The sequence below is a fragment of the Pogoniulus pusillus genome, chromosome 18, assembly GCF_015220805.1.
Source record: "Pogoniulus pusillus isolate bPogPus1 chromosome 18, bPogPus1.pri, whole genome shotgun sequence".
NCBI lineage: Eukaryota > Metazoa > Chordata > Aves > Piciformes > Lybiidae > Pogoniulus > Pogoniulus pusillus.
This window is the reverse complement of record NC_087281.1, coordinates 20,622,059-20,637,163: the sequence shown is the minus strand read 5'-3', so window position 1 is coordinate 20,637,163 and position 15,105 is coordinate 20,622,059. Positions and strand designations below refer to the sequence as shown.

At 40.1% G+C, this 15,105-nt stretch overlaps 1 protein-coding gene across 1 annotated transcript in view; it reads left to right on the top strand.

Moving 5' to 3' along the window:
• The window catches only part of SMYD3 (SET and MYND domain containing 3), a 308,385-nt gene that overhangs the window by 21,805 nt on the left and 271,475 nt on the right, over positions 1-15,105 (top strand). Inside the window, exons 3-5 of the mRNA XM_064158682.1 lie at positions 7,540-7,647; positions 9,375-9,432; positions 11,735-11,871. Of these exons, the coding sequence (XP_064014752.1) occupies positions 7,540-7,647; positions 9,375-9,432; positions 11,735-11,871 (303 nt within the window). The remainder of the gene's footprint in view (positions 1-7,539; positions 7,648-9,374; positions 9,433-11,734; positions 11,872-15,105) is intronic.

Sequence of the window (15,105 nt, the reverse complement as noted above, 5' to 3'; positions counted from 1 at the left end):
CACAGCTGGAGGTTACCTTATTTGGGGGAAGGATAGATAAGTGGACATCTAGTTAATGAGAAAAACAAGGTGTGGTGTATGTAAAAGACTGGGTTGTTCTTGCCTAATTATGCTAATGTGTAGGTGTGTGCTCTATGCTCAAGACTATATAATAAGAACCAGAACAATCAGTAAAGGTCTGTGGTAGAATTCACATTGAATCATGTGGAGTCCATGTGGCATCACTCTGATCATACTGGTCTGTGTGGGCCTTGCCCACGTTCTCCTGCAAACTGCAACAAGGCAAGTTCTTGCCTTTTGTTGTGGCAGGCCAAAATAGGCCTGAACATGTCCTGGCTCTTTTTCTCTGTCTGAATTGGGGAGAGGCAACCATGGGAAAGAGGACAAAGAACATGGAGCCACTGAGTCTAAGGCCCCTGGCTTGCCCAGACTTCTTTTGCTCCCATTTACATCTTGTGGTACACAAGGTACATATGCTTAGCTTGTGCCTGCCTCATGCAAGGCCTATGTTTTCTTTCCCAAATTTGGGTAAAGCAAGCCTATGGTTTCACCTAATAAGGTCAAGCTTGAATAACTGCCAGTCTAATTGGCTAATCTGTGTCCGAAGGCCCATTAGTCTCAGGCTACATTGATAAAAAGAGATGAGCAGGTAACACGATGTGCTCTGCTATTGTATTTGTGCTTGCTGCTACTGCTGCCTGCTGCCATTGCTCTCTGCTTCTAGCAGTGATTCTGCCATTGCCTTCTGCAGCATTATTGTTAGGTAAGCTATAAGCTAGCTCTGCCACAGAGTAACAAACCCTGATACTCTGGGTGTTTCTGTGTGGGAACTGACTGGTTCAAGTTTACCAGGAATAGGCACCAAATACCTCCATGTGATAGACCTGCTTAGCCAGCATGACATCTGCCAGTCTTCTGCTAAGACTGCACATTGCAAGACATCCTGCCTATACCTACCAAGACTAGGAGCCATGGAAGTGACACAGATTGTCCAGAGGGGCCAGGATAAGGTCAGAGATTGTCTGCCTCCTTTCCACAGTACCCTGCGAAGCCTAGGAAGAGTCAGAGTCTCATCAGCTGACAAGACACCTACAGAATTCCCTGAAAGCATTTGGGTACTGTCTGAAGTTGCAGTTAGTCTTGGTGAATTGGGACACTAATATTTTGTGAGTAAATACTTAAAGCCTCTTGTAATTCACCAGTTGCCTTCTGCCATAAGCAGAAAGGAGCTTCCCAAGTCCATCTAATGGGCAAGTGGTGTAACTGATTGCAAGAACCTTCTCTTCCAGTTCAATTAAGTTTAATGTTTATATTTTTGCTAATTATTTCTTAAACATTCCAGATCCTGTTTTATTCCTCTGTATAATGTTTCCATGACTGTGTGAAGAACCAATTATTATTAAATTTAGTGGTTGGGGGGGGGTGAGACTCCTCAATACCAAAATGAATAAGCAGTATTAGTTTTGAAAAATTAATACCAGCTCACATCAATTAATTATCCCTCCGTTACAATGTTCAAAGGATCTTTTCACATATGGGGCTTCTATAAACAATTCTCCTTTGACATAATCTGCAGTGCTCTCAACATTTCAGAAAGCTCTTCTTTCTGGGATTAAAACATACGGAGAGGGAAAGGAGGAAGATACGTCATTTTGATTCATTGCATGGCAAAAGTGTGCAGCGTACATTAGGTGCTTACTGTAGCATCAATTATACTGCCAGAGGTAGATTTATTATGGGTGATCATAAGGAAAATATGATAGTAAAGAATATAAAAGACTAAGATATTTGCAAGGTAGGTTTAAAGCAAATATCTGCCAGGAGAGTTGTTACTAAAGCTCTTTTTGGCAAGTCTCTAATGTGAAATTAGACTGTGCAGGCACTGACCTGCACAAGCAAAAAGACCCCATTCTGACTCAGGTGTAGTAACAATGAAGGTAGGAAATGTGGCTTCCTCCTTGGGGAAAATAACTATGTGAATATGCTTCAAGGATTGACACTGGACAGCCTGAGTCTTGGGTATCTTTGCTTTGTCTGTGCAGCTGTAGGGTTTGTGTGCTTGAAGCCTTTCACAGTTGCAGGTATCAATTCCAGTGAGACAGGCTGCTCCTGCTAACAGTAATCTGCACTTAAAATGCTGTGCATTTACTAGTACATACTCTTAAACTGTTAATATTGATAAATTAATATTTAATTGTAGAATATACACTGATATTAGGTAGCAATTGAGAATAACTGAAAATTTGTTGTTTTTTTTAGACAAAATGTATTGGAATTGATGACTCTGGGCAGATGATGCAGATAAAAAACCATCCAGATCAGTTTGCTTTTAGAGGACTGTCCTCTAATTCCTATTTCTCTCCATAAGTTAGCTGAACTGCTTTGCAGCTCTGGTTTTATAGCAGCTGTTAGCAATGCTTGTCTTGGCCAAGCCATCATCTTAGCCTCTGTAGCTTTGGTGCAATTCATTAGTATGTGCACTTCTAATTGAACTAATTGCTGGACAAAATAAACAGCAGGGCATTAAATGGAATTACAGTTTGCACATTTAAAGTGAATATTGGCAGAAGTATTTTAGTTTTATAACTATAATTAACTTTGAAACACAAGTTGTACAGTTGGATTTAAAATTTAGACTTAGTTGCAAAATGATTTTAAATATTTTTGATGTGTTGAATCATAGAATCCACCAGGTTGGAAGAGACCTCCAAGGTCATCCAGTCCAACCTAGCACTCAGCCCTCTTCAGTCATCTAGACCATGACACTAAATGCCTCATCCAGTCTTTAAGTAAGTTGGACAGTTCTATACACAGGTTTAAAAACCAGTTTTCTGGAATATTCTGACATCAGAATGAATATGAAAATCTAACTTTAAAAAAAAGAAAATTGATCTGAGTAGCTGAATTAGGTTTAGGATAAAGGTGGACTTTGTCAAAGAAACTTGAAAGTAAATGCAACAGGGGATTAGCCAAAGCTGCAAGTGTTGTAAAAATCTTTGTTCGATTCAAAGTGTCAGATGATAAAGGAAAACTATCTTTAGGCTAACCTATAGCACAAGAAATACTCTTTTGAAAGGTGTTTCCCTTTTGGAACTTAATGTCCTTGAAGGGCATATGTGGGCAGAGTCAGGAGTCCTGAAGACAATTACATGGGAATTAGAATTTCTAGTCTGAAGAAATCTCCATAATGGAAGTACTGAAAATGTCAAGGGAATTATACCAAATTTCAAGTTTCCCATTATTATTTTCTTTTATTTTTATGATCATCAGCAAAGATACTGAACAGAACTGGGCCCAGCACTGATCCTTGGGGAACACCACTAGTGACAGCTGCCAGCTGGATATGGCACCATTCACCACCACTCTCTGGGCCTGGCCTTCTAGCCAGTTCTTGACCCATATCAGAGTGAATCTCTCCAAGCCATGAGCTGCCAGCTTTGCCAGGAGCTTGTTGTGGCAGACAGTGCCAAAGGCTTTGCTGGAGTCCAGGTAGACTACATCCACAGCCTTCCCCACATTCACCAGGTGGGTAACCTGATCATAAAAGGAGATCAGGTTGGTGAGGCAAGACCTGCCCTTCCTAAAGCCATGCTGGCTGGGCCTGATCCCTTGGTCATCCTGTAGGTGCTTTGTGATGGCACTCAAGATGACCTATTCCATGTTCTTGCCTGGCACTGTCAGGCTGGCAGGTCTGTTCTTTTCCTTTTCCTCCTTCTGGCCCTTCTTCTGGATGGGCATCACATTGGCCAGCTTCCAGGTGATTCTGTGCCTGTGTTACAGAATGAAATTCAGTGATGCATTGATTGTATGGTGCTGGTTCACAGGGGTAGAGTCTCTATCTGCCACCAGTAAAAAGCTACATGGGTGCTGACCCTTCACGCTTGGGTGAAGCCTGAGGAACTGCACTTTGGATACATGAGAGACAATGATTTGGGAGGAGGTAAAAGGAGAGATGGCCTTCCTGAGTTACTAAGGGTAATTGAAGCCTGGAGGAGGGCTGGATACTGTCCTGCACTGTTCAGTTGTGGGTTTTTGCCTCCTTCTGATAGCCTTAATCTCTAAAAAGGGCAAAAAGCCGTGCCTGTTGCAAGGTGGAAGACCTTCCCTGATAGAGAGATGTAAGGGTCCTACCATGTAACTGTACCTCTGCACTGTAGTATTTAGAATCATGCTAGTTATGAGATATAAAAAATTTGAGTGAAAGGCAGGATACACAGAATTAAGAAAACCTCACATGGAGGAGGCTGGGACTAATGTAAGCCCATCAATCTCTCCAGAGTCAAAAATCTTCTTGGTCTCATACTGTGCTGTAATTTGTATCCTAGTTTTATTGGTAGTGAGAAGAAATATTGTTGAATTTCATGATACTGAATGTATCTGGAGCTTTTCCCCCTCTCCCTGGACACTTGGGAGGAAGTGAATGGCAGTCCCTTTCCAGTGCTCCTTCTGGAGAGGAGTCAGACTAATTCCTTTTTGGCACTGGTTTCGTCTGAAGCACTGAACTGTTCCTCTCTCATGGGACCATAGCTCAGAAAAATGCTATGATGCTGTGTCATACTGCATATTTAATCTCATTAGGGCTTGTTGGCTGGATGAGCTATTAATCCTTTTGATGTCATCTTTGTCATGTTTAAAATTCTGCCAACATTTATGTAGAGAAAAGAATGGACAGGTAAAGGCTTGCTCCAAAGAAAAATTTTAGTTGAAGTGGGACAAAAATACCAATATAATTACATTGCAGAGAATGATGTCTAGACATATACAAGCATGACCTTGTTTCTTCATGACAAGAATCATTCTATTCAGCACTTAATACTTAACTTTTATTTGTCAGACAGCATCTGACACTAACTGTACTTGGATTAATTTCTTCTTGCTATCATTTTTTCCCCCTTGTAAAATTAAGGGTAAGAGAAATAAAATAACAAATCTGCCATGTAGCTGAAAGCCAAAGCAGGAAAAAAACCCTCTGAATGAAATAGAATAAATGCTACTGCTGCTGAAATGCAGTCACCAGAAACAATTTTCCCAGTTAAATGCAGCTTAGGAAAAAAAGTGTATGATAGCCTTTGTAATCTTTATAACTAGCATGTCAGTGTCTGCAGGTGTGATGTGCACTTGCACATATGGCTGCCATTCCTTCCTTTTTTATTGGTGCTGAACATGTAATTTTTTTTTAATCTTAGACATTTTATCATTTATTGTGTGGCAGTTACCTAACAGACTGAGTTCAGTGTGTTTTTCTCACTGCATATCTCTGAGAAAATGTCACCTTCAGAAGCCCTTGGTTATTCTGAGTCATAGAATCATAGAATCAACCAGGTTGGAAGAGACCTCCAAGATCATCCAGTCCAACCTAGCACCCAGCCCTAGCCAGTCAACCAGACCATGGCACTAAGTGCCTCATCCAGGCTTTGCTTGAACACCTCCAGGGACACTGACTCCACCACCTCCCTGGGCAGCCCATTCCAATGCCAATCACTCTCTCTGGGAAGAACTTCCTCCTAACATCCAGCCTAGACTTCCCCCGGCACAACTTGAGACTGTGTCCCCTTGTTCTGTTGCTGATTGCCTGGGAGAAGAGACCAACCCCCACCTGGCTACAGCCTCTCTTCAGGTAGTTGTAGACAGCAATGAGATCAGCCCTGAGGCTCCTCTTCTCCAGGCTGCACACCCCCAGCTCCCTCAGCCTCTCCTCATAGGGTTTGTGTTCCAGGCCTTTCACCAGCTACGTCACCCTTCTCTGGACACATTCCAGCACCTCAACATCTCTCTTGAATTGAGGAGCCCAGAACTGGACACAGAATCCTTGTCATTGTAGCAAGTTTTTGTTGTGCCCTGTTTGGTTGTTGTTGGTTTTTTTTTTCCTTTGTTTCTTTGTTTTTAATGTGCTTTTCTGGAACATCAGAGTGGCTTGAAAGATATACTGTGGATGTCTAAATACAATGTATAAACATATACTGTATTAATTAGATGGGATTGGAGTTTTCATAAATTATAAGCAGTATTTGCAAAGATAGAGGGCAAAAAGGAAAAAAGCTGAGAAATCTACTGTCTTTCAATGATTCTGTAGCTGAAGACTCAATTTTGTTGCTCCTTCACACTGATTTATGGGGGGGGAATGAAAAAAGAGGGTGGTGAAGGCATATTTCAATATATAGCAGTTTTTCTCACCTTGTCATCCTGTATCTTCTCAGCTATGGAAATGTTAGTCTTTGTCTGCTAATCTGATGAAAATGGCCCCAAAAGTTGCAGGTACATGAAACAAAAATAGTTTTTGTTCATTTTTCTGTTTTACTACATTTTTTTTTTACAGTGACTTTTCCTGATCCAAACTCTGAAAATGCCATCACCAATCCTGCTAGCCATGGGAACGATTTGCCACAGTGATCTTTGGGGATAGTTTTTGCAGCGTGGAAGTCTTGATTACTGCTTTAGAGCAGCTGCATTTTGATGCAGTGACTAAGACCCTGAAGGCCTCTGTGATCTTGATTGCTGGGTGAATATTTGCCCAGAGTGTTGCCTAGAGGAAAAGTTAGCTTCTCTTCTAGTTCTCTGAATATTGCAGCTTCATGTCTTCTTGCTGCAATGGAATGAAAATCAAAGCTTTTTTATTTATCTAATAAAATTTTCAGCTAGCTGGAACGGTGATATCAATTGGAACTAAGCTGATGATGCTATTTATAGCATGTTTCATAAAAATGAAGAAAATTCTTTGTGTAAGAGACACATGGGACCAAAAAATGAAGGTATTCCTTCTACATTTGTACACAGTTTTCTTCCTATCTTCACATGTTCCTTTTCTTCATAACAAGGAGCAGATGCAATGTTAAGAAAAACGTGGTACAAACTATATTGCCAGACAGTAGGCAGTAGCATGTAGCAGAGTGAAATAAGATTTGTATTGGCAAGAAACTGAACTGGAAACTTGACTATACAGTTTTTAATTTGTGTTTCTCTTATTTTTTCTGAAAGGTGTAGTTAAATTCTGGGGTAACATCATGGTGATACTGTTGTGTCCTGAACCTGCACTGCAGTGGCTCCAGTGTCCATAGTATCAGGCGCACATTTAATTACATTAGAGGAGGAAGTGGCCTGATGGGACTGGTTTGGGTGGATAACCCAGCCTGTCCTTTCCAACACTGCTTTTGTCATAGCTGCAGTCTTGGACTGCTGCTGTTGCTTTGGCAGCCAGCATCCAAGGTGATGGTGTTGAAGACTGTCACAGTATCCAAGGAAGGTCTCCTTCCTGGTCCTTTAAAGTTGACTTTTGCCTCTGCAGCTGTTTTGCCCAGTCTGGCTCAACAACTGTGATGTTGTTGTGGTTCTGGATCCCCATGGCAAGGCTGAGCATGTTTGTTTGTCTGCACATATATGTATAATAAATAACAAATAGATAAACAATTATCTAAAAATATGTATGTATCTCTATATTCAAAAAGTATGTGTATATAAAATATATATGTTATGTGTATATATACAAATATGTAAAATAACTTCCAGGTTTTTCTTTCTCTTTGTTTTTTTGAATCCTAACAGAAAGAAGCTTGGCTTGACCACAAGCAGGAATGCAGATGTCTTAAGAGCATCGAGCCTAATTTTCCTCCAGACTCTGTCAGACTTGCTGGCAGGATTGTTTTTAAGCTAGTAAGTCACATTCTTTTAGATTTATTCAGTGTACCAGAGTCAAATGAATACTTTTTCACTCTACATTTTTAATGTAAATAAGAGCTAAAAAGCTGAAGCAACAGGGATTGCTGAACAAAACTGGACTGCATATTGCATTACAAAATTTCTGATTAACTTGCAGAAATGCTGAAAGGTTCAAGAGCTACTAAAATGGGCATAAGTAAGCTCAAGGGACCTGTTTATCAACTTTCTTTTCCTATGACTATGCGGTATCATTCTAAACTTCTGCTTAGAGGCAAAGCACAGAGCAATAATGTGCTTTTTTTTAAACTTTGATCATAGAATCAATCAGGTTGGAAGAGACCTCCAAGATCATTCAGTCCAACCTATCCCCCAGCCCTAGCCAATCATCTAGGCTATGGCACTAGGTGGCCTCATCCAGGCTTTTCTTGAACATCTCCAGGGACAGGAACTCCACCACCTCCCTGGGCAGACAATTCCAATGACAAATCACTCTCTCTGTGAAGAACTTCCTCCTAACATCCAGCCTCTCCTCCCTTGACACAGCACACGAGGTGTGGCCTGACCAGTGCTGAGTACAGGGGAAGAATAACCTCCCTTGTCCTACTGGCCACACTGTTCCTGATATACTTCAGGATGCAATCGGCTCTCTTGGCCACTTGGGCACACTGCTGGCTCATCTTCAGCCTAATATCTACCAGTACCCCCAGATCCTTTTCTTCCTGGCTGCTCTCCAGGCACTCTGCCTCCAGCCTGTAGTGCTTCTTGGGGTTGCTGTGGCCAAAGTGCAGAACCCTGCACTTGGCCTTGTTCAATCTCATGCCATTGGCCCCTGCCCACCCATCCAGCCTGTCCAGGTCCCTCTGCAGGGCTCTCCTACCTTCCAACAGCTCCACACCTGCTCCTAGCTTGGTGTCATCTGCAAACTTACTGATGCTGGACTCAATACCCTCATCCAGATCATCAATAAAGATGTTGAACAGGACTGGGCCCAGCACTAGTGTTGAACTTACTGGTGCTTATCTATTAACGTCATTGGGAATAAGCTTCATTAAATTTCCAGAGCCAGCTGAGTCTAGTCTGGGTGATTTCCAAAGTGTGTGTGTGGGGTGGGTAAGACCCAAACCATCATAAATATAATTTCTCCTCTGCACTTTCTTTATAAGCTTGCAACACATTTGCAGAGGCATCATTGTAATACATCAAAAAGATAAATAACCAAAAAAACAATAAGATAATACTTCTACTGCAAGAAGTTCTTGAGCAAGCTAACATTGCCGAAGTGTTCAGGTGGTCAAGCTGCAGCGAAGCAGCAAATGCAGCAGCAGCCAAAACAGCAGGCAGGGGCAGCTCAAGCAGCAGAAGCCAGCAAGGGGAAAGAACAAGCTGTGCTTCTAGGCATAAAGCTCTTGATGCTCCAATGAAATTATATTAACTTATCCATTGTTGCCATTCTGTGGCCTATCCCTGGAATGTTCACCTCTCCCCTGTGTCTGAGCTAGAAAATGAGCTCGAACAGCCACAACCAACCAGCCTAAACAGTAGAAAGTGTTACCAAGAAAAAACTTAGGATTGTTACAGTAATTTGCAGAATGTATGAAATGACCAGGTTTATGCTGGTGCTGTTAAGCCTTACCTGATAATCTTACAGGCATATGACTTTGAATAATCAGTCTCATAGAAAGCATGCTATGTAAGTGTTGATGATCTGTTTCTCTCTACAGCTTAGACAATCAGTATGTCTTTCGGAGAGACTCTACTCATTTTCAGATCTTCAGTCAAGTAAGTGACTGCCAAGCATATTGCAGGAAATGCTTCCAAGTTCTAATTTGCTTGCAGCTTGTAAAGCAGCTGGAAACTTCTGCTAAATTTGACATTCTGAAGAAAATTATGATTCAGTAGACAGAAAAGAGTTTGTGTGCTGTGGACAGACATTTAGCTGCTTTACTTGTATCAGTATCAGAGCTGCATAATTAAATCCCTGTGCCTCATTTAGAAAACTTTTCACCTTTTCTAGTGTTTTACTCCCACAAAAAGGAGGGAATGGAAGCAAAACCTGAAAGTATTGCTTTATGCTGAAACATAAACACTGTATGTTAGATAATACAGATAATATAGATGCCTCTCTACAGTAGGGTGTACTGGTGCGATTGCATTGTTCAGTTCAGCAGAGGTAACCCTCAGTGCCTCCAGAGAAAGCCTAAAGAGAGCCAAAGAGTTTGCAAGTGGAGAAAACATATTAGAACCGAGTCATAACTGGTTCCACTAAAAGACTCCTGGCTGATAGCTAACTGTGGACACAGGCCATTTTAGTAAGCCAGCACTTAATGCTCTCCCAGAAGTAGTTCAAAGGAGATTATTAAAGCAGCTCACCTGTGTGGTGTGTGCAAAATGAAAACTTCAATTTGCAACTGACAAAATAGCCAGTGTGCTCAGGCAGAGGGATGGCAGGTGGGACAGAGCACAGAAACCTATGTACTCTTCACAGCAGACAGCTGTTAAACTGAACCCAGTGATATCTGCTTTAATTGCATGCTCTTTTTAAGTGAGTGACTAAGAGTTAACTTTAAAGAGGAACACAGATCTTGAATTTTACCTCCAGGAGGCCAGCAAGCTTGAATCTGAAGTACAGGGAAGAACCTTTCCTGAACAAAGACTATTTCCATTCCCATTAAGGACAGATGTTTAAAATAAAATAACATTTCACCATTATGCAGAGGTGAAATGAATTCATAGTGCATAATAATCTTCTTTGATTTTTGTTATAGACTGATATTTGAATCTGTTCACATTTGTCATTTAGGCCTTATTCATTCTGTGCTAACTGGCAGGAAAATCAAAATGTGAAACAGCCAATCAGATACTGAACTTTGTAGGGCAGCTGAGTTTCACTTTCTGTGTTATCCATGACCTAACACATGTGCAATCACTTTAGTAAATGAGACACTTGCTTACCTTCAGGATTCCTGTCTGTAAAGCATGAATAATGTTGCTTTTATATTTAAACAAAGTTAGATTTCCTTAATATTTTCCATTTGCTATCCATTTATTATCCATTGCATTTACCAGCTGCTGTGGACAAAACTAGTTTTGTCTCTAGAAGACTTTCCCTTATGATCTGCTAGCATGAAGAGTTTCTGCCGTATCTGTGGAGAACACGATATAAAAATATGCACTGCTGCAAGGAGGAATATACTACTGCATACATTTTAGTGTTGCAGCATGGACCTGCTTGTAAGTCTCTGCTTGCTGTGGGGACCGTGGTCAAAAGGTCTGTAGACCAGTGTGGTCAGAGGCCTGCCACGAAGGACTCCAGACAACCCAATGTGAATTATGCCAGAGACACTTTATTACATTACAGCCTGGGTATATATGCACTCAGCCAGTAGAGCACACACCTACATATTAGCATAATTAGTCAAGGACAACCCACTATATCAGCATAAAACACACCTTGTTATTAATGAGGTGTCTGTTATCTATCCCTTCTGAGATAAGTTAGCCTGCAGCTGGTGGGAACTCAAGGTTTGTTGTTGTCAGGATCTGTCTGTTGTTATTCTCTTCACATCCTTACCCACAACTCTTCTGTGCCTGCATTCCCACATTTTAAGGCACATTTTAAATTCTATAAACCTAGATGTCTAATTTTCATATGTAATGACTTATATCTGCTTTTCTACCAGCTTTTGACCTGTAACTCACCATTGTATTCATATGATTTGGCAGTAGCAATCTAGTAAATTCTTCCATATGTTGATAGGTGGCTGTAAAATAAATGACAAATGCCTGCCCTCTGTCAAAACTGGCCTCTGTCAAGATTGATTCTGTGAACGGAAATAGAATCATAGAATCAACCAGATTGGAAGAGACCTCCAAGATCATCCAGTCCAACCTAGCACCCAGCCCTAGCCAGTCAACCAGACCATGGCACTAAGTGCCTCAGCCAGTCTTTTCTTGAACACCCCCAGGGACAGTGCCTCCACCACCTCCCTGGGCAGCCCATTCCAATGGCAAATCACTCTCTCTGTGAAGAACTTCCTCTGTTTATGACATAGTATACTTTTTTCCCCCCCTTTCCCTTAAGATACCGAAGAGCTAAGTGAAGAAATGAGAGATGGCCTCAAACACCTTGCACAGACACTGCAATTGTATTTGAAAACAGAGATCCAGGATGTGTCTCACTTGCCACCTGCAGTTGACTTCTTTCAGATCTTCGGAAAAGTAAGTGTTTAACATGATTGCCTAACAACTCATACATTATGCTTTTCTTATTTTAATTTTGAGTGGGAGTTTAGTAGCTACATCCAGAATATATTAAAAGACAAAATGAAATAAAACTATATATTTCTTCTATTCAGTCAGTATTTAAGCATAAGCATGTCTAGCTTTTGTGTAGTTGTATTATTTCAAAATCAAACCAGCAGACAGTGGATAGGCAAACAAGTTCAAAAGAAATTGAGTCAATCAGCATCAGTAATTTTCCTACAGTGATACAGAGCATGCAGCACTGCTTTTCAGCCTAGAAGCTTTTTGCAAAGTGCAATATCTTACATTTGCAGATATATTCCCATCCTGTTTTGTCATTTAGGAGTATGTGCTAACAGGTGTTTGTGACACTACTGTCACCCACAAACTGTTTTCTTAGGCATCCTGTGGGGTTGTCTGTTCTAAAAGGCTAAATGTAAAGTGCTTGAAATTAATTTTCACAATTGTTGAAATGATTGTTATGTTAACAACTAAACAGTGCTGGGTTCTGCTGTATGTATTTTATTGCTTTCAATTCAGAAAGCTTACTTTGAACAATGCTATCAGAAATGCTTCATGTGGAAAATACTCATACTTGTAACTTGATTTTTTTTTTAATTTATAATGGATTGATGATTTTTACCATAAGATTTACCTGAACTCGTGCATGTTTTCATTTTTTTAATAAGTGTTTCCTTGTGAGGTGTGAAAACTCATAAGTGTTTTACTTCCAATATAAATAAAAGGAAAAGCCTTAAAAAAATAAGAAAATGCAATATATGATTTTTAACCGGGTTTGTACAATTATGGGATCTCTTTTTTTGCTATGGGCAATAGGAGTAGGAGTAGTATATTCAACTGCTGGTTTTCTGGATATTTTTTTTACTGCTATGATGTAAAGTTGCAATTTTCTCTGAAAAACTACACTAAAATATACCAAGTCAAAAGGACTTGTAGATAAAAATCCTCATGCAATACATAGTGTCCACTCAGACTGCGTTGGCATGCTGGTTTGGTCTGAACTACAAGAAGCATTTCAGATGAAATACATGCTGGTTTAGGGAATTTTTACAGCTGAAGATAAAGCTGAGTATCCGAAGATAATCAATGCCTGACCAGTTTGAACAGAGTTGCAGCTTGTAAGAAATACTTTACAAATGTTGTTGCTTTTTATGTGATAATAAGCTGAAGGTGGAGGCTGAGTATAGTGGCTTTACAGGAGCTATCATATCATATCATAGAATCTACCAGGTTAGAAGAGACCTTCAAGATCATCCAGTCCAACCTAGCACCCAGTGGTTGCTCAATATATCGGAGCACTGGTGAAGAAAACATGGAAACTTCAATTTATTTTTGTGTACATGCATGCACAAACACCTGCACACATGTGCACCTCCTCATCCCTCCCCTCTATTTTACCAACATGATGCTATGGGGCATCAAGGGCTGGGTGAAAGTCACGACTTCATAGCTCCAAATCTTGTTAACTGGAGGACTGAGAATGCTCCTGGTAATGACAACAGTTGTCCGACTCTAGCTTTGATATTATCTCAGCATGTTCCTTATGTTGAGTGTGAATTTATCCCTGCTCCCTTCAGTGTTCTGCAAAGTAATGAGCTTTTGAATTATTCTTTGTTGTGTGTATATATATAAAAATATTAAAAAATATTAAAAAGAATATTTTGAAAATATTAAAATATTACACACACCCCCACACCTTCTGGAAATTCAGAATCTTAGACCATTATAGTAGGTCTTGTTTCTTTCTTTTGCTCAACTTACTGAGTCTGTGTGATGGTCTGCCCAAGGAATATGGAAAGCAAATGACAGACCTATCATGAGTTCAGATACTTCATACCACTATTAATAACAAGGAGTGACAGAAGGGATAGAAAAATTTGGCTGAAGAGGTGAGTAGGTTGGGAGAAAGGAGCCATCAACTAAATATAGCCATGTGCTTTACATGTGAGTAAAATCAGTATGTCATGCAGAGTTGTGTAATGCACAATGCTTTCTGCAAAGCTCTATCATGACTCTAAGTTTATTGTGTGATAGCTTATAGCTTTCAGAATTTGATTGTCAGATGAGTGTGTTATGAAGTACAACATTATACTAAGATATGATTTTAATGTGTCCCCATTCCTAGCTGCATTATAGGCAACTCCCATGGGATGTTTTTGGAAGATAAGCTGAATGTCAGTGGGAAAAAGTGATTTTTTTTTTCCCCACCACTTTTTTTTTTCTTTAAGCTGAGGAGGGATACTTACTCCCAGCAGGTAAAATTTAAGGCTTTGGAACTCTGATAAAAGACTTATGTGGTCTCTTCTCTGTAGTATAACTCTAAAATGAAGACCAGCTGTGATGACTTCTCTGGTGTGGTCATAGAATAAAGAAATCCTTCAGATACATGACTTCAAGATGTAATCTTGTTTTCTCAACCTCTTCCAACATTCCTTTCAAGTTCAGTAGGTGCCTATTCTAACACTCACCAATTTTGGATCAGTTCTTTAATTGCATGCCATGAAAAGAACCAGTCAAAAGTCATTTTTTATTCTGTTTGATGCTGGATCCTCAAGAAGGAAAATAAACAGACAGCCAGACAAAAGAGAAAAATGGCCTTGCAGTGACATGACCAAGTTGCAGATTTCTTGGAAATCCTCCAGCCTGATTTAGGTCAAAACAACTTCTTGAAAACTCTTTTAGACATTTCTCCTTCTCTGCTGGCCACTGCTCTTTTCTTTGTGAAAATTAATTATAGTTATAAAAACCTATAGGTATAGAATTTTTACTATAATTCACTCTCTGCCTATTAAGTGTCAGAAGCGAGTCCTGCTGAGTGCCAATCTGTGGAAACTGTACACTGAAAATCAAAGAAAATGTTGCAATTTCTTTCCATAGAATCCTAGAATCAACCATGAGAACAGAATTTCACCCCAGTATATTTTGGGTTGCATAAAACGCACATATCAGCTGTACTGGACGGGGAAGTGTTTCAGAGGGGTAATGGACCTTCATTTTTCACAGTGTTGCCCTGTCCTTTCTAGACAATTTGCTTTTGTACCAACTGTCCTTTGAGACAGAGTTGGATTTTTTTTTTCATTCTTGCTATCTGATCATTCTTCAGAAGCTTCAGTTTATTTAAAATGCCATTTATCAAGGTTGGGACTGCTTTAAAATTCTGATCCTCCATATTAAACAGAATTATCTGAA